We start from the raw sequence: 24,787 nt of genomic DNA on the forward strand, positions 1-24,787 counted from the left end.
GCGAGGGGAGCGCCGGCAGTGGTGTGGTGTCCTCCGGTTCCTCAACGCCCTGCCACTCCTCGTCGGTTCCCTCGTCGCTTACCAAGTCTGCCTCCTCGGGGTCCTTCCCGTAGGACCTGGCCTCAACGAACTTCTTGTCAAGCACTGTCTTCAGGCCAGAGAGCTTCTCCTCCTCAGAGATATCCGAGGCCGGCAGGACTACTGTGCCCACCCCCCTTCTTCTCGGCCAGGGGCGATGGCCTCTGGGAGATGATCGGCATCACCTTCACGGAAGTCTTCTCAATTGGCAGGAAAGATGATTCCCTCCGAGTGGGCAGAAACACTCATCTTGGGGGTCGTCTCCACTAGCCCCGCATCTGCAGTCTTCGCCAGGGACATCACTATTCCCTCAATAGATGCCTTAGCCTGGTGAACCTGGGCCTTCACAACCTTGGGCGTGTCTGCGGCCTTCACCGTGCAGGGGGTGGGGTCAACGCCTCGCTCCTCCTTGGCGTTCTCTGTCGGAGTCGACCGGATCTGCTCCAGAAGATTACCCGGATGGTCTGACTTCCTTTTTTTTGCCAAGCCAGAGCTTTGGCTCGTGGTTGCTGCGTCGGCAATGCTGCGCCTGGCCTGGCTTGGCTGCCGCAGAGCCCGTACAGTGCAGACCTTCGGTGCTTTGCCATATGTTGGGCCCCCATCGCCGGAGAGCCCTCAAAGATTTTAGAAGACCGCTCAGATTTTCTCTTGGGAGAAGCATGCTGCCGGGGCTCATCCGCCGCCGGGGTCTTCATCTGCAGCCACTCGGCGAGCCGCTTGCGACGGTCCTTCATGCTGCATGGCACCATGTCCTTGCAGAACGCACCGGCCTCCTCCACGTGTGAGCGGTCCGAATGAAGGCAATAAAGGCACAGGAAGTGCCCATCGTCCAGGAAGATGTTCCGCAGTCCAAATCCAGGGCAGAGGCATTTAGTCTCCTTTATCCTCAGCCCTGTCCACATGGTGTAGGCCTCCAAGAATCTTCTGGAATCCTCCAAGAAGTGAACTCGACAGAAAAAAAAAAACACCGCCCTTGAGGGGTACAGAAAGTTCCTAAAAACGGGTCCCCGTTAGTCGGATGATGGATCCAAGGAGCTGGAGGCTCGATTGACCGAAAAATAGAGCAAAAATCTTAGAAAAAAAAGAAAAACGCAGTAAAAGCCCGAGAGCTATAGCACGAGGACTCCCAACACTTGAAAATGCGGTAAAAATCTGAAGATGGCTGCCAGAGGAGGGACTTAGGTAGAGGGCAGTCATTGGCTGGAGGCAGTATGACCCAGAGACCAGTGATTGGTTGCTAGGAGAAAGACAGTTCAGAAACTGGACTGAAACTGATTTTTTTTCGTTACCGAGGATTCCCAGCCTGACGGGGAATATTCACGAGCATGTGAATCCATGCCAGACCCCATGCTGGAGAATGTTTGGGATCTTCTCACACCATTGCTCCACAAGGGTCACCATTTGTATGTGGACAATTTTTACACAGGAATTCCACTCTTCAAGAAATAGTACAATGTGGTCACACTGGCATTCAGTAGAATCCGCAGTAACCGCAAAGGCTTCCTCAGGCAACTTGTGTGTAAGAACTTGGACAAGGGAGCATGTATGGCATTGCAGTGGGATGAACTGTTGGCAGTAAAATTCTGCGACAGAAGGGACGTGCACGTGCTAAGTACTTTTCATGATGAAAGTAGGGAAGCCCAACTGCATTCTGGACTACAACAAGTACATGGGTGGATTAGATAAAGCAGACCAATTGCTTCAGCCATACCATGCTGAACGAAAGGAGTGCTTGTGGTACATGTTGGCCATACACATTATGCATGTAACTACGCACAATGTGTATGTGGTGTACCGTGCAGCTGCTCCACAAAAAAACCTCTTGTTTCTGAACTTTCAAAAATAAGTTGTACAATCTCTGACTATTGTCCATGTACAAACTCCCTCCTTTCCAGAGGGAGATGATGTGGCCAGTTTGAAAGGTCGACACTTTTCTGATTATGTTCCTGCCACAGCCATGAAGGCACAAACTTACAGAAAATAAAAAAAAGATGTGTACAAAACAAGGAATGAGGGATACTTTGGTGCACTGTCCCCAAAGCTCTTCCAAGCCAGCCCTCTGCCCACAGCCTTGTTTCCTTTTGTATCATACAAAGGAGAATTAGGGGCAGATTGTTACAGAGAATTCTCAATTGTGGCTAATTTCCCTCACCTAGTGAGTCCCTCAGCAGCTTTGCTGGATTTCAGGGGTTTATTTTTTCCACCTGGTAAGAGTGCGAGCCCTTTTTCCCACTCTTACATGTGTTTTTCCATGTTTATTTCTACTGTTTGTGTGATCTTGGGCTCTGGAGCTACACCACTCCATGAGCCCCACGTGTGTTACACAGCACCTTCCGTGCAGTGATACAGAGTTGTCTTTGAGACTTCCCTCTGACTCCATTTTTTCTGGGGCTGACTACTGTCCCCCAGAAACAGGTAAAGTTGCCATTTACTTTATGTAGTCATTTAAAACTACAGACCCAGTACACCCCAATTTACATGGAGTATTGGAAAGGCTTAGTTCCTATCCCTTTTTGTCTGTACCTCTCCGAGCTTTATTTTGCTCTCTTAACACTAAGGCTTGGCTGGCGGCAGTGGTATCTACCCTAACTTTTCTACCGCGATTATACTACATAAACGTGGTACTGTTTTAGGCTATTGTATTAGCCTCGAACTTAAACCCGCTTGACCAAATACTTTATTTCGGCTCTGGTTGGGTTTTATCGCCATTTCTTTTTGTTAAAGTCCTTCTTGTTCGCCGACCTTTGGCGGGCTTCTGTCCAGAAGCCCTCCTTTGGCGTCTGGGTGTCTATGTGGGCTAAATGTGAGGGAGGGGTGTAGTCACCCCCTGCACAGGGTATCCTTGGAGACCCAAGTCGCACTTTGTCTTGATTGGCTGAGGTGGTTGTCCGGGCCGGACAACCCCCCTGCTGCGTGATTGACAGCCAGGCTGTGTGAATGGGGGATTTTCGCATAAAAGGCAGGACTCTTGGGCTGGAAGTCAGAGTCGCCACTGGAACTTCAAGGAACCGAAGAGAAGCGGAGAAGAAGACGGCTGCTGCAACTACCGAGTCCCGGTGAAGCCCTGCTGCAGTCCTGAGCTATCTACCCTTCAACGATCAGAGAAGATCCAGTCCGGGGTCTTCTTCCCTCGAGCCTGGTGGGGTCAACCAGCTCATCTTCCACAGCCAGAGGATCCTCTTCGTGGTCGAAATCGATGCACATTGCTATAGTTGTCCGGATAGCATCTGAAGAGCCTCTCCTGTTTTAAAGGAGCGCACCTTTTATTCACTGTCGCTGGCCTCATCCCTGCGTAGTGCAGCTCACTCCAGACGTCGTGCTTCTTGTCCCCACGACTGAAGCTTCAGGAACCGTACGTCTGCAGGAACTACCAGGAACGACTGCCGTGGCACCAGCTATTCATACGAATAAGGTACTGTGTCCAACTTCGAGGAACTAGGGTGAACCATTTTCTCCTCACCAAAGGCTTGTCCTCATCTTCCTTCCTCCTTATAACTTTTGCTTCCCTTTTGACAATATCTAAGTACTCCTGGCAATCTCCAATCGTGAACTGTTCTAACCTTGTGATCCTCGACAACAGGACCCCTGTCCCATTGACACTTGCGCAGGCCTATTGACTTATCTACGTTTTAGAAAGTCTCTCTTGATTCCATCTGCCTTGACAAAAATATTGCCTATGATTTTTTATCCTCAATTCTCTTGTGTTCATTCATGTGCTAAGTATGTTTGACTACGGTAAAATTTCTGTTCGTGGGTACGCTTCTCTTTCGTAAGACCGTACTGTCATTACTGTCAAAAAGTGATCATGTGATAACCTCCGGTAATGTCTTTGTTTCACAACACCGGTCTGTCAAATCCAAAAGGTACTTACCTTGAACTGTTCTGCACAAGGGGAATTGGTGTGTAGTGTATTTTGAAGTGTGGTTTTAATTAATAGAAGTGAAGTGTTTTGTGAACAGATGGTCTAAAAATAAATGTACTTTTACTTTTTAACCAGAAACCTTGAGTCAGTGTTTGCTTGAGTCACAGTAATTGTAGTCCTTTGTGTAATCTCTACTACTGCTCATTTGCACTCGAGATAAGTCTGGCTGCTCCGCTACAGCTACCACTAACTTTAGTACAGGCTTGTACCAAAGGTGAAATTGTACCATCACCTGTAGTCTTACTCTTGTGTAGTGGTCCCTAAGGGCACTGCCCACGATTCTGCCTAACAGAGATGGACTGATTTCCAAGTAGGCCCATCATTCCTTGAAAGAGACCTATAGGCTCTGAATTTGTGCATGCCTTACAAAGGAACGGCACTCCTTCTCCCAGCACTGGAGGTGTACATTAAATAAAAATGCAACAGCATTTCAACTCACTTCATTTAGCGTGCCTTCACGAGCATTGCACTCCTGTACCTTTCACTTGAGGCCTGCCTTCGAAATAAATATCAGTCTAGCTCCCTCTGCGCGAGGCATGACTTGCAAAGGAACGCAATTCAGGCACCTTTCACTTGAGGCGTATCTTGGAAAGCAATGCCACTCCAGCTCTCTCCATTTGAGGCATGCCTTGGAGAAAGGACCACCACTCTGGTTCATTCCCCTTTGGGGTGTCTTGGCAAGGCATGTTAGTGCAACTCGCTCAACTTCAGGCTTACCTTAAAAAAAAATGTTTTAAAAAAAGTCAGTGAAGCTCACTCCGCTTCAGGCGTACATTGGAAAGGAATCAGATTCCGGCCCCTTCCACTTGAGGCTTGCCATGCAAAGAAACACCATTCCCGCTCCTCTACTCGAGGGGTGCGTTGGAGAAGACGGGAACACCATTCCGGTTCCCTCCACTGAAGGTGTGTCTTTCGAAATGAGTACACGCCACTTTGGCTCCCTCCCTTGAGGTCTTAGTATCATGCAAGTGGTACTTGGACACCATCTATATGGCGGCGTTGGCTGTTACGGAGAATTCTCAAAAATGTGAATTCCCTTCACCCTAGAGACCCCCAGCAACTTTGCTGGATTTTGAGGACTTGATTTTTTTACCTGGAAAGAGAGTGAGCCTTTTTTCCCCACTCTTTCATGTATTTTGATATATGTTTTACTTGTGTTCTTTGATTATGGAGTTTTAAGATAACTCAATAGGCATCTTTTCATGTATGTTAAACAGCACCCTCAGTGCAGCGACACAGTGATGTCTTTTTAGGCTTCCCAAAGGTTTAAATACCTTCTCTGGGATAAACTACTGTTTCCCAGAGAATGTAAGGATAAATTGACTTTACTAGTCTTTTTAAATTCCTAGACCCAGCACACACTTCCTGTAGAGTGCTGGAGGGACTACCTAGTATCCCCTGTGTCTAGAAACTCACGAAGCAGTCATATGCTACCCTTTTCTATCGAAATAGCTGGTGCCAGTGATTTTACAACGGACTACCATGATTTTTCCCGTCCACGAACACCAGTAGCTACAAATCGCGGGAGCCATGTTTTTCAAGATGGCGCCTTAAGCCCCTTTGTTTAAGCAGGTCCCGGTCTTTTTTGCCCATTTCTTTTTGGAAGGGTCCTTCTAGTGTTCGTCTCCGTGCGCCAAACCAGGATATGGTCCCTTTGTTTCCATGCCTTTGGCGGGCTTCAGGACTGAAGACCGCCTCTGGTGTCTGAGTGTCTGGGGTGGGCAGGAAGCGAGGGAGGTGCCCGAAAGTCCCTGTGCTTAGTCTCCTAGGAGAACCAAATGCACTCCAACGTGATTGGCTGACTGTCCAGCAAGGAAAGCCACCCTGCTGGATGAGTGGCAGCTAAGCTGGAATGAAAGGAAGAAAACTGTTTAAAAGATGAGTCTCTCGGACTGGAAAGGACAGTCGACCACTGGAACGGAAGATCCGAAGACGAACTTGAAGAGGAAGGCTGCTGCAACTCCTGGACCATTGGTTTGGCCGGTGAAGCCCTGCTGCAGGTCCGAATTGCCAAGTTCATCTAGACAGAGAAGCTCCTTGAAGGAAGACTTCTTCCTTTGAGTTGGTGGGACAAACCAACTCGTAAGCCACCTGGATAGCATTCTCGAAGCTGGTTAGGAATAACCAGGGGGAAGGACACCAGCTTGTGTGCTTGAATTACAGCTACTCGAACTGAAGTGACTCCATTTTGTCAGCATTTTCCAACAATCGCGTGCAGTGCAGAAGTCCTGACGTCCTCCCTCTTGTCCCCACGACTGAGGCTCAGGAACAGTGAGATCTGCAGGAACTGCCAGGAACCAACGTCTTCAGCTGCATCTTTTGCTTTATACTAAGGTACTGTGCCAACCCGATTGAGAGAACGCCTCTCTCGCAGTGAAAGTTTGTGAAGCTTTCCCAACTTGCAGGCCTGATCAGCTTGTGGCCCAACATATGATTCTGTTTCGTACAAACTACTTCTGAGAACTTTTGCAAAGACTTGACTGTTTACTTCAAGAACTGCTCTTTCCTATCCAAGACACTAGTCCATTGAATTTGGCCTAGGTTTATTGAACTGAATCGAGTCCTCTAGTGAACTAAAACTACTTGCACTGCCTAAGAAAGTATTTGTGATCTATTCTGCTAACTTGTGCCTTTTTACTCCCATTGAAAGTAACTGAAATGCTATTTTGCTCCTATTTCCGGGGAGCCTAATTTGTTCCGAAACTCATTGGTTTGTTATTGAAGTGTGTTTGTGTACAATACTAAATTGCCTCCTTCTAGTGAATGTTTTCTAAATGATTGTGTAATAAATTAATAAGTGTTTTGGCAAGAAACCTTGAGTGTAAGTGTCGACTTGAACCACTGTGATTGTAAGACCTCTGTGTAACCTCTTGTACTGCTCACATTCCCTCTTGAGATAAGCCTGGCTGCTGAGCTCACTACCACAAAACTGTGTAGTACAGACTTATACCAAAGGTTGTCTTTGCTTACACCTGTAGTCCTAGTTGTGTGTAGTGGTCCCAAAGGGTGCTGCATACAAACTTTGCCTAACAAGGGCTAGTTTGTGGCACGGGGTGGATGACCCTGCCCCCTGCTGCGCCAGAAGATGAGCTGGGCCCGTCGGGAGGCAAATGTGCGGCCTCTCCAAGAGGCTGAACAGCTCCGAGAACCATGGCCTGGCCGGCCACCACGATGCTATTAGAATGATACTGAGGTGCGAGATTCCTTGATCTTGCTCATCACCCTGTGCCTCAGTGGTGTGGGTGGGAAGGTGTATGCTGTCATTCTGTCCCACTAAATCTGGAAAGCCTCGCCCAGGGAGCCAGGCCCCAGGCCCTGCCAGGCGGCGAACAATTGGCACTTCCTGTTGTCCCATGAGGCAAAGCGGTCCACCTGGGGGTGTCCCCACTTGTAGAAGATTTCCTGCAGTACTAGGTCGTTCAACTGCCACTTGTAGTTGTCCGCCCCCAATCTGCGGAGCTTGTCTGCCTCCATGTTGCATTCCCCTGGCAGGTGGACAGCCCTGGTGTAGACTTTTCTCCAGGGCCCATTCCCACACGCTGACTGCAAGCCTGCACAGTGGGAGGGGGAGGGATTTGGGGGAGTGGGAGGGGGGGAGAGATCTGGTACCCCCTGCTTGTTGACTTAGAACATGTTGGTCGAGTTGTCTGTCTGATTGAGGACGACCTTGCCATTGATAACCAGAAGGAAGGCTCCCAGCTGCAAAGTGCAGATGTATCCTCCTCAACCCAAGTCTTGTGTGGGGGGCGGCCAAGAGGACTGCTGCCATGAGACCCAGTAGGTGTTGGTACCACCAGGCCGAGGTCACTTCTCTGCAGAGGAAGTGCGCAGAGGCACTCTTGAGGGCCGTGATCTTAATAAAAATAATAATAATAAGGCATTTATATAGCGCTACGAACCCTCAGGTATCTGAGCGCTGCTTATTATTACCCACAGTGTGTAGTGCTCATTTATCGACCTCAGAAGGATGAAAGGCTGAGTTTGGCTCCGCCGGGATTCAAACCTGCGTTAACAGGCTCGGCACGGATGTCAAAGCGAGCGCTCTACTCGCTGTGCCACTTGTCCTCCGAGGGAAAAACTCTCTCAGAGCATGTGTCCCAAATGACACCCAGGAAGGTCAGTCTCTGCGTGGGTGGCAGCTGCAACTTCTTGAAGTTTAGTGAAAAACCCAGCTCGTGCAGCGTGTTCATAAGAGCCTGGGAAGTATGGTGCACTGCTTCCGGAGATGTCGCCCTGACGAGCCAGTCGCCGAGGTACGGGTAGATGTGGTGGCCCTGCAAACTGAGGAGGGCCGCCAGTGTTCATCAGCCTGGTAAAGACCCTGGGGGCCGAGATGAGGCCGAAAGGAAGCACCTTGTATTGGAAATGGTAGCCCATAATGCTGAATCGTAGAAAAGAACAATGAGGCTGCCAGATCGGGACGTGTAGGTATGCGTCCTTCAGATACAGGGAGCACATCCAGTCTCACTTGCACAATGTCCCCACTATCAAAGCTGGCGTAACCATCTTGACTTTTTGTAGATGTATGGAGAGGTTGAGGGTGGAAAGGTCCAGCACAACTCTCGGGTCCGCCTGGTTCTTCTTCCAAATGGCGAAAATCCTGGAGTAAAAGCCCAAGCCTTGCTGGGAGGCTGGGACTTCCTTCACTGCCTGGCTCTGTACGAGCAACTGGATCTCCGCCAAAAGAGTTGCTGACCCAACCTGTGTGAGGGGAGGAGGGATGGGAGGCTGGGATAGGGAGGCGGTACCCTGTGGAGACTACGGAGAGGATCCAGGGGGTTGCGAAATTCTGGAACCAGAAATGTGCATGGAGAGCAAGCATGCCCCTCACTGGAGACATGTGGACCCGGAGGGGCGTGTCATGCCTTCTTTCCCTCTGAGGCTGTTGCGGAGGAGGGGATCTGGAAAATGCCCGTTAACCCCCACCCTTTTTGTTGCTTGCGCCGCGTTTGAGTTGGCAAACGGTCAGGCTACCTGGACCTCCACTCTTGGAAGCCACAGAACCCTCCATATGTACGCCCGTTGTCCCAGCAGTGCTGTGACTTGGTGTACGTTTTGGGCGTGGTCTTTGTCAAGATAAAGACTTAGCCGTTTGTGAGCTGTTTTTTTTTTTATCTAGCTGCTCGTCTGTTGTGGAGTGGAAGAGGTCACCCCCTTCAAACGGAAGATCTAGATGCGATCCTGCATATCCGGGTTGAATTTCGTAGCATGGAGCCAGGCTGTTCTTCTCATGTCCGTGGCAATGCAAATGACAGCCAGAGGTGGCTATGTGGGTCACGGTGCACTCCATGATGTCCTGCACCACCATCGTGGCCTCTGCCAATCCCGCCTTGAATCGTGATTGGCTCTGCACAGGAAGCTCTGGGAGGATTTCCGCAATTTCCCGCCAAAGCCTCTGGTTAACAGCTACCAGCATGGCATCTGGGTTGGCTTGACGAAGGTGCAAGGACACGTTGGAATACAGCTTTTTCCCGTACACCTCCATGATCTTCTACTCCTTGCCTAGCAGTGCCGCAGAGGAGGCGGCGGACGACGACAGGCTTGGAGTATAGTGATGCTGCAGCAATCACCGAGGAATGTGGCGGAGGATGGGCCGATAGCAAGAGTGTATCGCCCTCCATCTGCCTGTACTTGGCAACCAGGCGTTTATTCACCGGCTGGACTGAGTGGGGCTACAACCAGCCCTTCTTGGCCAAGGCAACCATGTCCCTCTACATCGGGGTCCCCATTCTAGTCGCAGGACGTACAGTGAGGACTTTTGCGAGGACCCCCTCTGCTGGTTGCTCGACCTCAGGTTGAGGAAGGCCCAAGTACTCTGCCAGCCCTGCCAGAGGTTCGTGGAAGGCTTTGGCCGAGATGGCGTGTCAGTGTCCTCATCTGTGTCCGCCTGCGGGTCCTGTTGGTCAGGGACCAGAGGTGGGGAGTTGGGAGCCGGGGGCTGCGGTGTGGAGACCGGAGGCGAAGGCTGATGTGGAACCGCCTGGACATGAGGGTGAACAGGGGCCAAGGGCATCTGCATCGGAGCATGAGGGGCCGGAGCCATTGGCGGGAGCACGTCCCTGATGGCGTCCCCGAGGATGTCCCCCATCCGAGGAGATTTCATGAGCCAGAGGAACCGTTTGAAGAATCCCGTCTTCGCAGGCCGGATTGGTGGTAAGCTATATTGACAGGGTATCGAGGGGCTGCTGAAGCCGTTGCGTGCCCTGCCCATATGGATGCAGAGGTAACCTGCCTTGCGCGAAGTAAGGGTAAGCTGTAGGCCACATACCTGGTTGACACCAGTCCCACCTTGACACACGATCCTCCACCTGCTGCCTTCCATGGAGCGGCGTCGGCCGGCTGCCTGGATTTTCTGGCACAGCAGCCATTTTTTGTCTGAGCTGCCTTGCACGTGCCTGTGTCGTGTTGCTCGGCTCACTGGGCCCCGCCCCGGCCAGGACTCGAGTGTGGATCAAGGGGCCTACCCTGTTCCTCAGGCCGAGGCCCGGTAGGCAATTCGCCCTCGGCGGATCTGCTGGTAGAACTGCGTATAGGCGCCCCCCTCGAATATGTTGCCGGTATTAGGGCGTAGCCCCTCAGGTGAAGAGGCAGTAAAAGAACCTTCCGGTCCCACAGCACTGTCACGGGGAGGATCTATTCTATTGACCCCTCGGGACGGTAGCTGATACAGCCTCGGTACTTGTGCTGGTACCAGGACCTGAGCAGTTCCTCCCGCGCGGGCGAGTCCTTGGGAAGGAGTCTCCTTTACGGGGTGCACTGGAAAAGAGCGTCCCTGTCTTGGGCGTGGATCGATGATAGACTAAGTCCTTTGGATGTGATCTCTGGAAGAGCTCCTTCCACCTGGCTAGTCTGTTCTTCAGAGACCTCGAGGGGAGGGCGTTGCATGCGGTACAAGCTTGCCATCCGTGGTCTGGACTAAGGCACCGTAGGCAGAGGGCTTGTGGGTCTTTAGTCAGGAAGAGCTCATCGCAGGGTGGACACCTGCTGAACCCTGTATAAGTCGACATGTACCAGGGAGGAGAGTGACGCCTGAGGACTGAGTACCTGTAGATAAAGACAAAAGAAAGAAGTATCCACGCGTGGAATTACATGGCCGAAGCCAAACCCAGGAGCGCTGGCGAATTCGCCCTGTTCCCGTTGACGCTGAAAAGGGGACAGATGTGGCGCCGGGAGTAGTCAGGGCAGCGCATGCTCCCAGGGCCGCACCCCGGCACACATCTAAATTTAAAGGGGAAGAATGTTTTTTCTGGTGAAAAAGGTTCTGTCTCCCGTCCCTTGGAAGGGACACTCATGCACAGTATGGAGGAAAGGGGACGGGGTGTAAGAGTGTGTCTTCTGTAGGAATGACTTGGATAATATTGGTGTGTGAGGTAAAGCTACGTAGTACATGCAGATGTCATTTCTATGAATTTACTTTCCCAGCAGTGCAGAAATGATTAGCATGTTAGTGGATGTGTGTTTAGTGTGGTTAAGATTGCACATATGAATGTTTCAACAGGAACGGTGAATGCAGGCATACTTGCTATTGGCGTACTTGAAGTTGGTGTGAAAGACAGTCCCTGTAGGCCAGGTAGCCAATGTCCACTTGCTATCAGTGTGCGGATACGGTTGGAGCCATATGACATTTGAATGCAGACAGTTCACATTCAAGTGCTGGAAAATGATGTGAAAGATATCGCTAGAGACACAGTTGCATTGTGAGCAGATGTCCACATGCTATAAGTGTGCATATACAATTCTCAATGTTCCTGGGCCTCAGTCGTGGGGACAAGAGGGAGGACGTCAGGGGACTCCTGCAATGCACTAGGACGGTCAAAACTTGCAACCGGCAAACTTCACTTTCAGTGGCTGTTCAGTGTTTCAGCTCCTCGTGTCTACCGCAAATAGCAACACTGTGGTTCCTGGCTGTCGAGATGGACTTTCCTTGCTTCTGGGGTCCCGCACTCTGTTGAGGGGGCTCAGGCTCGGTCAGTCCTGCTTCCTGGGAGTCCAGAGGATCTTCCTGGAGCTCTTGGCCAACTTAAAAGCAACGCACACAAACTGGTGTTCCTCTCCCTGGCTCTACGGTTTCCAGCAGCAACTCTGTGGAAATTCAACCAGCTCCGAGACGGATGTCCAGGTGGCTTACTTTGGAGGTTATTGGTCCCACCAACTCAAGAGGAGAAGTCATCCTTGCAGGGGCTTCTGTCGATGCAAACTTGGCGTTTCGGCATTGCAGCAGGGCTTCACCGGCAAACCAACCGTCCAGGAGTTGCAGCAGGCGTCCTCTTCAAGTTCTTATTCAGTTCTTTCGTCCAGTGGTCGACTCTACCTTCGAAGCCAAAAGACTTGCCTTTTATACAGTTCTCTCCCTTTCATTCCAGCCTAGCTTTTACTCACCCAGCAGGGTGGCTGTCCTTGCCAGAAAGTCAGCCAGACAATCATCACAGAGTGCATTTGGGTCCACTAGGAGACTAAGCACAGGGATTTTCGGGCAGCTCCCTCACTTCCTGCCTACCCCAGACACCCTGGAGTCGGAGACGGGCTTCACTCAATCCCGGCAAAGGCAAAACAAAGGGAGCAAACCTGGCGTGCAGAGTAAATCGCAAGAAGTACCTTTTGACAAAGAAATATCGAAAAAAGAAGGCCGCGGACATTTTGATGAAAATGGCACGCTTGGGTGCTTTACTGCAGCTGCGACGGCAGCCCGCTGTAAACCCACTGTAGTAAAAACGAAACCACTGCCACCAGCCATTCAGTGAGGAAAAAGTAACATAAAAAAGATTACATGAGAAGCTACACACAAGTGATACTAGGTACACCTCCAGCACCCTATTGTAAGATCGTGTGCGCTGGATCTAGAAAGTTACAAAATGTAAGTAAAGTCAATTTCACTTTACTGCTCTGGGAAACATTAGTTCATCACAGAGGGTATTTGAACCTTGGGGGAAATCTAAGAGACTTCCCTGTGTCACTGTACTGAAGGTGCTTTGTGACACAATGTAAAAGATGATGCCTATGGAGTTTGTCAGGCTCCATAACCAAGAGAGACAGAGTACAAAAATCACATTAAAATACACGAGAGTGGGAAAAAGGGTCTCTCTCTCTCCAGGAAAATAAAAATGAAGTCTTCAAAATCCAGCAAAGTTGCTGGGGGTCTCTAAGGTAGAGGAAATTTGCACATTTCTGAGAATTCTCCCTAATACCTGACCTGCGCAAATCACCTCTTCCTAAACTTGGACTTTTGTCTACTTTTCAGAAATGTATGCCTTTCTGTCTTCCCATTGAGCTTTCCTACCCTTCCATCCACGCATGTCCTATTGAAAAAAAGGCCAAAATCGCCTACCTCTCACAAAACGGCTGGTAACCACATCAAAATATGTTGTTTTGGTTTCCACTCAACCTGTTCTTGAAAGCCTGGAAAATGGGGAATTCAGCACAGCAAACCATTTGTTCCTAGCACTTACAAGGAAAAAAAGCACATCATTTTGTTGCCATTTTCTGAAAAAACCCAAAATGTACTCTCTTTTTGGTTATTTTTCTCACACCCACCTACAGCAACCTAGGATTCCTTGGTGTTATGACCGCCTACATGTGGGGAAAAAAGAAGCCAAATTTGGCAGAGATCTCATGTAACAAAGATTTTACAAGGGACCGAATGGCGACATACCGAAATCACAAAAAAGGCCTTCGCACTGGGGGGCTGGAGGGATGTGGGGGGGCCATGGCAGTTGAGGGGTTAAAAGGAAAGGGTTGGATAAAGGCTCATCTGTCCCTATCCTAAATAAAATGTGCATTTTAAGTTCTATTTGGGAGATCCACTGATTAAAATATGGAATTTCACTCCCCAGAATCACCTGGCATGTTAGAAATTACAGCTACTAATCAATATATTTCTTTTCCCTGAATTGTAACAATGATTTGGAGTCTGTGGATGTCCCTCTGTATGGCCATGAACGCACCCCATGTTCTTTTGTCCCGTATATTTCCAGTCTTGGGGTAGTAAGTCAGCTCTTAAAGCACATCCTTTAGTTACCATATCTAATTGGGCCCAAGTAGTTTTTCCTTGTAAAACAATTGGAATTCTATAAAGGTGTTTATCTCAGGTACAGAGTATAGTGTTGGATTTCCCTAGAATGAAGAGACCCAGCATTTAGTTTCTCTGTTGTCGCTCTGCTGATAAATGAGACTTTCGTCCATTGAGATGGACAACAGTGTGCAAGATGTCTCAAACTCCCACAAATAGAGCATCCTAAAACATTAGATTCATATTCTTCCAAAGGATGATCGGATTCCTCCTTAGAAAATGACCCTACAGTTATTTTCATCTTGCGCCTCTTTCTTTGAGATACTCCTCTTAAGGGAATTAACCCATTGGGAGATATAATTCCCTTCTCAAAAGGTCACTCTTCACTTGATTTACATTGTTTCTTTTATCAATGGGCGGAAAACATTTTAAAGGGTGTCAAATAATCCCACTGCTTTTCTTTGGTGGATGATTCCTATGAAATCTCATATACAAGGTTTCCTACCATTTTATCCCTATTGATTTTTATAGAAACTGGAGAAAGATTTAGACAAATCTCATCTCCTCTCCACAAAGAAAAGAATCAACATTTGATACCTACCTTCTTTACAAGGGACAACATTGAGGGATATAAGAATGGGAAAGTCTATTTTTTATTGCAAAGAGACCATCATGTTATCTTTTCCAGGTATCCAAAAGTCTTGGGGGACAAATAAAATATGATACGTTACCCTCTACAGTTTTTCTAACTGTTAAAATGGCTTGATTAGACAAGTGGAAGGAAACATACATTAAGTGTACCGGAATAAAGTTTTCATTGTTTTGAAACAATTCTGATCAACTGGCTGAAAAAGGAACCAGTTTAGGGTTTTCTCCAAATACGAATGGGGCCTGCCTCAATTTCTTGGATGTAAGACCCATTAATAGGTGGAGTATTGCAATTCCAATCTTCGCCCGATGGAACATATGTGGGGCTAGTAGCTATTATACTTGTGCAGGATCCCCAGTTTGACTATTACATTGCTTGGCCATTCACCTATTAAATGTTACCAAGTGTAATTACTATATCTTTAAACATCAAGCCACCACTTCTGAGAGTTTAGTCTTGCTGCACTAACATTTACGACTGGAGGGCAATAGTATTGCCTAGTTGTGGGTAGGTCAGCCTCGCACCCTAAAAGAATGAGATTAGGAAAACCTTCAGAATATTCAATGTATACTAAAAGACCTTTCTGTGTCCTAATAGCATACATATATACACACACACACACACACACACACACACACACACACACACACACACACATCATAAGAGGGCCTTCTCCACCCCCCTAAGAACCTATGGCATTTATAATAAAAACAAGCTACCGTGGGAGGAAAAAGCAAGTGAAATCTGGGAACTTTCAAAAGAAAAGCTAGTGCACAGGAGCCCACAAATCCTGGTACATAAGTGTGCAATTGTAGAGAGGACACAGTGAGGCAGATAAGGTAGTGAAGCGCACAGATATTTCAAAAAGTTAAGCTTCATCTCCTGAACTACAGAGTTGGTAATTGTCAAGATAGGGTGTTCGTTTTTCAGTTTTTTTTTTTTTTTTTTTTTAAAGGTTCAACTTGATCTTACTTAGTATTATGCTTTACTTCCCAACCTGCAAAGGCTAACCACTGTATGCAGAGTGTCAAAAAGTCACATCAAAATACACATTTCCAAACTTACACAATAGACCCTGTGTTTATGAACATAGCTATGCTACTTACATCCAGGATCAACTGCAAGGCTCTCTTCGTCATATGAGGACATATTCGTCCAAAGACACTTCGGCAAACTTGCCTCATCAACCGACTGGGCTGGGAGAAAAGGGATAGTAGAATTTCCACAACCACTTCAACCCACACAGGCTCCTCTGTATCTGCAGAAGAAATACAAAGCTTACTGAGAACTAGCTGCTACCGTAAAGATCCCAAAACAAACACACTGAACCCAATAAGATCAATACTCCTCTTAGGTGTATGATGAACTTCAGGCTGTTTAGGCAGAGAGATGAAATGTAACATACCATTCAGAGCCTATACACTATGTATTAATCTCAGAATGCATCTGTACGGACTCACCATTCTCAATGTGGCTTCTCAGAGAGTTCAAAGAGCATCTATTACTTTTAGGTCAATCTGGGGGAATGTATTAACCTTCGCAATGGTTCCTAGAAGCTATGAATTAATCAAGTTCTTTCAAAACCACCAAGAGACTTGAACTGCTCGTGTACACATATATAATCATTTTAGTTGGAGTTTATCAAGTTCATATTGCTTACATCCGTTCTGACCACTTACGGACTGGTTGTTTTTGGAAAGGTTGTGAGTAGGAATCCGGTCATTGCATCCAAATCATCATTTACGAGACCATACCATTTAAAAAAATGCACCGAAAAAAACCCTGCCATCTAATGCATTTCTTTTAAATGGTAAAGGGTTTAGTAAAAATGTGTTTTAATGTTTTTTAAAAAAGGGGTTAGGGGGGGAACTCCCCATTTAAAAGAAAATGCATTCAATTTTTTTATTTTTAGATGCTTTTTGTTGTCGATGGTTTGGCTGTCTATGGAATCACTAGGAACCTGTGAATACCATGAAGGGAGTAACCAGTTAGGTGGTCTTATAGCTCAGAAAATCAAACCCAAATAAAAGTTTAATATGTGGGTTTTCCAGTCACCTTAAAGCACCATCTTCATGTCTTAGAGGAAGGAGATGGGATTTCTCGTTAGGAGAACCCTGCATATCTAGTGTTCTTATACCAAATCAGTCACACTTAGCAAGGAAGATGGTTAGTATGAAAAAGGCCTGCTTTGTACATCTTGTCAGCTGGTACCATTAGATGATATTAGAAAGGTTTTCACAGGGGATGTCCATGTAGAACTATGAGGTTTAGGCAAAGTATGGTACAAATTACTTACCTGCTGGAGAACAAGAGTTACAGGTAAGTAACCAGTACCTTCTCCATCATGGGGTGTGGTATGGATTCACATGCTCATTAATACAATTACACAACAGTACATACACACAGCCACGGGAGGTGGCAAGGCACATAGAAGCAATACACTAACCCCTGGAACAGACTTGCCTCAAACAAACAGGTTGCGAAGCACTGCTTGGCCAACTAGGGACTCCTCCCTGGAATTCCTGTCGACACATTATAATCTTGTGAAGATGTGGTTAGAGCTCCATGTAGCAGCCCTGCAGATGTCGAGCAGGTAAACACCAGGTAGGAACGCTGTTGCTGCGATGCCTCTGGTGGAGTGGGCTCTTTCCCGGCCTGGAAGTAGTCTGTTGGTCAGACTACGACAGTGCAGGATACAGCCAGAGAGCCATCTGGATATGGAAGCCTTCGACAGGGTGTTAGGACAGTTTTTCTGAAGTCCAACTAAGGGCTTAGTAGAACCATTCAACTGAGGCAGTACAAGACACCACTTTCAGTGTAACACTGTACCACCAGAGTTCAGGGTAGCATAGACAGAGTAGAACCAGTGCAAAGACCAAGTTACTTTCTTACCTGGTAACGTTCTTTCGATGGGATGGTCCGACGACGTATTCCATATCTATGACAGGTAATCACCACAGCTGTGCTGCTTCGGAAACTATTTTCGGCGTCTGCGTCCTGCGTCGATGCGCCGTCGTCGAGGACCTCCTCCGACGTCCGACGTCATCCGATGTGATAAGTAGGACGCACGACGCCCATAGCCTCAGTTGTAGTTTTTTCCCCCCAGAACGTGTGACATCAGTCAACTGCCAGTCAGACACAAAGCCTTGCGGAACGTAAGCTGCAATCGCAAAAGAAATTCTGCAGCGGGGAAGGCAGGGAGGAAGCGATATGGAATACGTTGTCGGACCATCCCATCGAAAGAACGTTACCAGGTAAGAAAGTAACTTGTTCTTCGAGGGGATTGGGTCCTCTGACGTATTCCATATCTATGACAGACTCCCAAAGCAGTACCAGAGCAAGGAGGAGGGAAAGAATTTAGAATCAAAATTTAGAATTGCCAATCAAATAGAGCAAAGGACCGCCTTGCCAAAGGCCAGATCCTGTCCCCGGATGGAATGGAGGGAATAGTGACGTACAAATGTATGTACAGAAGCCCAGGTGGCTGCATCACAGATGTTGCGAATAGGAACACCCCTCTGCAGGGCAGTAGATGCAGCCATACCCCTGGTAGAATGGGCCCGCAAGCCAGCCGGCGGGTCCTTACCCGCCAAGCGGCAACACTCCGAGATGGCCAAAATAATCCAGCGAGACAAAGTCTGTTTCGTCACAGCCTGTCCCAAACGCTTTCCAGCGTAACCAATAAAGAGTTGATCGTCCACTCTGACCCGGGACATGCGTGAAACATAAAAGCTTAAAGCTCTCCTAGGATCAAGCCTATGGAGCCTCTCCTCTTCCTTACCAGGATGCGGAGGAGGATAGAATGCCGGAAGAACAACCTTCTGGGCCAAATGAAATTCCGAAACCACCTTCGGAAGAAAAGAAGGACGAACTCTAAGGACAACCCTGTCCTTATGAAATACATTGAAGGGTGGCTTAACTGAAAGTGCCTGTAACTCACTCACTCTGCGAGCGGAAGTAACCGCAACCAGAAACACAGTTTTCAGAGTTAACAGCCTCAAAGGGCAAGAATGTAAAGGCTCAAACGGAGCACCCATAAGAAACTTAAGATCAAGGTTTAAATCCCAACCGGGCACCAGGAAAGGTGCCGGAGGGAACACATTAGTGAGCCCTTTCAGAAACTGTGAAATTAAAGGGATTTTAAAGTAGGAACACTCTTCAGAGGAGCGCTTAAAGATGGACAGCGCCGCCAGGTAACCTTTAATGGTACCCACTTGCAAGCCCCTGTGGGCCAAAGAAAGTAAAAAGGACAGAACCATGGGGATGTCACATGCAAAAGGATCCACATTCTGAACTCTGCACCAGTCGCAGAACTTACGCCAACGGCAACGGTACAGAGACTTTGTTGCTGGCCTTCCGGCCGAAAGCAACACCTCCATCACGTCTTCAGGGAGGTCCCAATCCTTATACCTCAACCTTTCAGAAGCCAAGCGTGAAGGTTGAGGGATCTGACCTCTGGATGGAGAACCTGACCCCCCTCCCATGAGAGCAGATCGTCTCGGTAGGGAAGACGACGTGGAGGGCAGATGGACAAGTCGAGAAGGTCCGGGTACCACGTCCTCCGAGCCCACGCCTGAGCAATGAGGATCATCCGGGAACCGAACTTCCGTAACCTCCGCAGCACTTGCAGGATGACGGGGACCGGAGGAAACGCGTACAGCAGCGGGAATGACCACTCCACCACGAACGCGTCTCCTAAGGCTCCTTTTGGAGGAAATTCCCGCGAGCAGAACCTCTCGCACTTCCGGTTGACACTGAAGGCGAAGAGATCCACTTGAGGGGTCCCCCAAAGAGCGAAGATCTCCAGGAGAATCTCCTGGGCCAACTCCCACTCGTGAGAGATCGTGCTCTGCCTGCTCAGAGCGTCCGCCGTCACGTTTTCGTCTCCGGCCAGATGAACTGCCGAGATCGAAACTTCCTGCTGGATGGCCCAGAACTCGAGCTGCATCGCCTCCCTGCACAGAGGAAGTGACCCTGCCCCCCCCCTTTTTGTAGAGGTAGTGCATGGCCACTGTGTTGTCCGTCAGGATCAGGACATTCTTTCCTTGCACAGTCGGCTGAAAAGCCTTCAGGGCTAGCCCGACGGCCCTCAGCTCCAACAGATTGATATGGAGTCTGGACTCCAACGGAGACCAACGACCGCCGACTGTCAGCCCGTTGGCATGAGCTCCCCATCCCGTGAGGGATGCATCCGTCACGATCGTCACCTCTGGCCAGGGAAGCCAAAATGGAGCCCCCTTCATCAAGTTGCTTTCGACGGCCCACCACAGAAGGTCCCGTGCGACCGAGGGCGGCACCTGAACCGGGTCCGACATCCTGCCAGAGGACTGCGACCATTGCATCTTGAGTGCCCACTGCAAAGATCTCATCCGCAGGCGAGCCTCTGGCACCAGAAGAATGCAGGATGCCATGAGGCCGAGCAACCTCAAGAACTCGAACACTGGGAGCGTCTGGGCATGCTGAAACTTGTGCACCATCTGCTGAATGTGAAGAGCCCTCACCTGGGGAGGAAAACACTGCCCCAGGGAAGTGTCGAGCACTGCTCCGATGTACTGGAGCCGCTGTGTTGGCGTCAAATGGGACTTCTTTAAATTGAGGGAGAAGCCCAGCCTGTGAAGGGAGTGGCAGGTGACGGACAGATGATCCAGGACTTGCTCGCGAGAGCTCCCCCTGATCAACCAATCGTCCAGGTAGGGGTAGACGTGAATCCCCCCTTGCCTGAGATGCGCTGCCACCACCACCATGAGCTTGGTGAAAACCCTCGGGGCAGAGGTCAATCCGAACGGCAGGAGCCGAAACTGAAAGTGCGAGTTGCCAACCGCGAACCTCAGGTACTTCTTGTGCTTGGGATGGATCGACACATGGAAGTAAGCATCCTTGAGGTCGAGAGACACCAACCAGCCCTGAAGCTGAAGGGCCTGGAGGACTTGAGAGTAACCATCTTGAACTTGTCCTTCCTGAGGAGTTTGTTCAAACCGCGCAAGTCCATGATGGGTCTCGATCCCCCGTCTTTCTTTGAAATCAAAAAATAAGGGGAATACCATCCCTTGTTCCTCTCCCTTACAGGCACCATTTCTATGGCGCCTTTCTCCAGCAGGGCTTGAATTTCCTGCGCAAGGAGCGGATCCGGACTCTGCAAATAGAGGTTCCCCGGTGGATTGTCGTGAGGCCTGTGCCGAAAAGGAAGACAGTAGCCGTGGGTTATGATCTCCAGAACCCACACATCTGAAGTAATGGCACGCCACTCTACAAGATGCTGCGCCAGCCTTCCCCCCAACCGGCGAACCATGGGACATGGCCTCATGGCTGAGTGGTAGCGGCTGCGGCATTACCTGAGGGCAAAGAGGCAACGGCCCGAGCGGCCTTGGCACCACGGGTACCCTGTCGTCCACCTCTGGTACTCCTGCGTTGGCCTCTTTGACTGCCAGCTCCTCTCGCTTTACTGAAGGACGAGTAATAGCGAAATGAACCACCCCTCCATTGCTGTCCCCTAGGACGAAAAGGCGGAGGTTGGAGAATTGCAGCGCCCAACGACTTCGCTGCAGCTTTTGAGGTCTGCAACCTCTCAAGGCTCTCGTCAGCCTTGCTGCCAAAAAGGTGTTCACCGTCAAAGGGCATGTTGAGGAGCCGGGACTGCACATCAGGAGCAAACCCCGACTTCCACAACCACGCAAACCTGCGTATCACGGTGCTCGCCGCCATGGACCTGCTGACGCATTCAGCCATGTCCAAACCAGACTGAGCGGACTCACACATGGCATCCTTACCATCCTGGACCATAGCAAGGAAACCATCCCGTTCGTCCCCTTCGGGAATATGTTCAGCCGCTAACGCAACACAGTTCCACAGAGTGTTTGTGAAACGAGACAAGGCACAAATGGAGTTGGCCGCCTGAAGCGCCATACCACCATAAGAAAACACTTTCTTCGCCCAGCCATCAAAGCGTTTGTCGTCCCTATCAGGAGGGATGGTAGGGTACGACGCCTGCTTTGCCGGGGCCGTGGCCGCCTGCACCACCAAACTCTCCGGAGTGGGGTGCCTGGTCAAGTAGCAGGGGTCGCTACTGGCTGGACGGTATTTTCGCGACAAGGACCTGCCCACCGCCGGGAGACTCTCCGGAGCAGTCCAAGCCGCCGCCACCCTTCTCTGTAGAGCCATATGAAACGGCAGTACCGGGTCAGTTGGGGGACCAACATCAAGGATGTCCGTGAGATCATCCTGCACAAACTCCCCTGGGGGAGCAGACCAACCCAAGTACTCGGAAACCCTAGCCATAAGGCGCCGGTACGAGGAATCGGCATGAGAGCCAGGCTCAGGCCTACAAAACTCCACCTCCGGAGAGGTGTCCAGTCCACTGGCATCATGCAGTGACTGCCTCAAATCGTGAAACTGACTATGGCCCGAGACAATTTCATCTGGAACCTGACTAGGAACCAGGCCATCAGAATCCTCATCCACCTGCGAAATATATTCCAGGTGGCGAAAAGAAGGCACCCGAGAGTGCTTGCTCTTAACCAGAGCCTTCCTAGGGGGTTCCCCCGTGCCACGGGGTACCTCCGACACCCCAGCCTCGAAAGGCATCGAGTGAATCGGCGCCGGCGTCGAGAGGATTGGCGTCGACGTCGAGTAAATCGGCATCGACGTCAGATGCAGCACCGCCAGCATCGACGGCGTCGACACAGTCCTCGAAGCCGGAGCTTAAGTACTATCACAGATCATATAAACACTTTATAGAAAAACACAACTCTATGCTTGCAGGTACACAGACCAAAGCATTGTAACCTAATTTGGAACACTTAAGAGGAGTTCTAGGGAAGTCGAACCAATAGTTACTTTTGAGATCACTTTCAGTAATAGATGGCTAGTAGACCCTAGCAGTTGTACCGCAACGCTCAGCAAGAAATCACATAGTCATATCAACTGGACAATATACTTTTCTGAACTAGTGAAACAGATTCTAGGAACAGTATAAACCTATAACTCCAATTCAGAACAGTAATTCTAGTCGTCGTTTTCAGAGGACCTAGGTCAATTGGCAGGAAGGGCTACAACAGGCTCCGTTTACACACCAGACTCTGTGGTGGCTGGAAATCATTTCAGCCGCAAATTCTTCGACTACCTCTTCAGCTTCCAGGTTCAGACTTTTAAGCATGAGCCCAGCCAACCAAACAGCCTTGCAACATTCAAACTTGGGGGTTTGGCAATCCTTTCAGGACAGCCAGCCCTCCCGGTTTGAGCTAGAATCTCGTACTCCGGATGGAAGACCAAGAACTGCAGAGTCTTGGACTCTTCCCTCGCATCCTGCCTTCAGACACTCTGGAGCCCGGACAGTGAGTCCATGTGACTCCCGCCGAAGATAAAAATACCCAAATTAAATTCCCACCCTGGATGTCAGGGGAAGGAACAAGAAAGGACAGGGAACACTAAAATGGCAAAAAAACACGACGGGGGCCATTTTGGTAAAATGAGCACCCGTGGGCGCCTTTACAGGGGCTCTGCAAACAGCCCCAGTAAAGGTGCAAAAATAAATAAAAAGGTTCACTGCCACCAGCCATTAAAGTTAAGGTTGTCATTGTAACAAATGTTACATTTGAAATGAGAAAGGGGATACTCTGTATCTCCCCAGCACTTCACATAAGGTGGGGGGTGCTGGTCTCACTTAAAAAAATGTAAAAGGGATCCAAAGAGCCTTTCCACCCTTGGAAACTGTAGTTCCCACAAGGTTAGCAAGAGAAAGTTAAACAGAGAGCCCCTAGAGCAACCCAGCAACAATAGCCACTTATTGCCAAAAAGTTGTCAAAGAAGGTAACTTTTAAAAGACACCATGGAGGGTCTTAAAAATTACACCCATAAAAAGTGAGTGTGGAAAAAGGTTCCCACTGTGATGCTGGAAATGCATTGGAGGGACAGGGCCTTCATGTCCTTGACCTGTACTCCTTTCATCATAGCACCCCCCCTCCCGCTTTCTCCTCCTTTCCTCTTTTCTCCCCGGATGAGGTTGCTAGACAAGTCCGATCTATGAAAGCCTCATCCAAACAGGTGCATCCCTGTTCCTCAAGAACCATTAAGGACCACATTGATAACCTCTCTCTGGCCCTTGACGATTTCTGTAACCATTCTTTTGCCACTGGATCTTTCCCTTGCTCCTGAAGCACTCCCTTGTGCATCCTCTCCTCAAGAAACCCACAGCTGATCCCCCATGTCCAGCTAACTACCACCCAATTTCAATTACTCCCTTTTTGGGGAAGCTCCTGGAAAAGCTGGCCATCTCCCAGCTTAACCTTTTTAAATCTGTTGGCTCGCTCCATGACCACCAATCTGGATTCATAGCTGCCAGAAGCACGGAAACTGCTCTCCTGAACCTCCGTGAAGACCTGCTCTCTAACCTCGACTAACATTCCCTCCGTCCTCATCCTACTTGAGGTCTCCTCTCGACACCGTCAACCATACCATCCTGCTCCATCGTCTCCGTGACAACCTGGGTATCACCTATCAGGCTCTGGCCTGGCTGACCTCTCCTTTCTGATCGACCCCCACAGCTAACACTTGGGTCCTTCCTATCCTCCATCTCCCCCTCTAACTGTGCTGTGCCCCAGGGGTCTAACCTCTCGCCCTGGCTTTTCAAATCAATACCTGGCAACTCGCGCCTACTGCATTTCCATGTTCTGCCCAAACTTCCAGTGCTATATTGATGACACCCAACTCATTTTCAGGTTTCCTTCGGCACCTCCTCTCCTTTCCTCATCTCCGACTGCCTAATCGCCATTCAAAATTGGTGTGCTGCCAACGATTTCTTTAAATGCTAACAAGACAGATCCTCTTCGTTGGTACACCTCCACCATCCTTTCCCCTCACTCTCTGGCCGGCTTCCCTTGGCCCTCCTCCTACCCCTACCTGCGAGGCCAAGAATCTTGGGGCCATCTTTGACTTCACACTTTCCTTCTCCGCACACATCTTGATGTCTCTAAAAGCCAAACTTCTTACTTCACCTCCTTCGAGGTACTCTGCCTTTCCTCTCCTTCCCCCAGAAGCTCACTGTCTCCCAAGCTCTGGTCCTCTCTAGGTTGGACTACTGTAACAGCCTTCTTCTAAATCTACCAGCCACCATTCTACGCCCTCTACAACTAATCCA

At 49.3% G+C, this 24,787-nt stretch overlaps 1 protein-coding gene across 1 annotated transcript in view; it reads right to left on the bottom strand.

The window, feature by feature from the left end:
• The window catches only part of MYBBP1A (MYB binding protein 1a), a 1,153,837-nt gene that overhangs the window by 485,841 nt on the left and 643,209 nt on the right, over nucleotides 1-24,787 (bottom strand). Inside the window, exon 15 of the mRNA XM_069614733.1 lies at nucleotides 15,762-15,913. Within this exon, the coding sequence (XP_069470834.1) occupies nucleotides 15,762-15,913 (152 nt within the window). The remainder of the gene's footprint in view (nucleotides 1-15,761; nucleotides 15,914-24,787) is intronic.

Source organism: Ambystoma mexicanum, chromosome 9 (genome assembly GCF_040938575.1).
Source record: "Ambystoma mexicanum isolate Mex_15411 chromosome 9, UKY_AmexF1_1, whole genome shotgun sequence".
Taxonomy (NCBI): Eukaryota; Metazoa; Chordata; class Amphibia; order Caudata; family Ambystomatidae; genus Ambystoma; species Ambystoma mexicanum.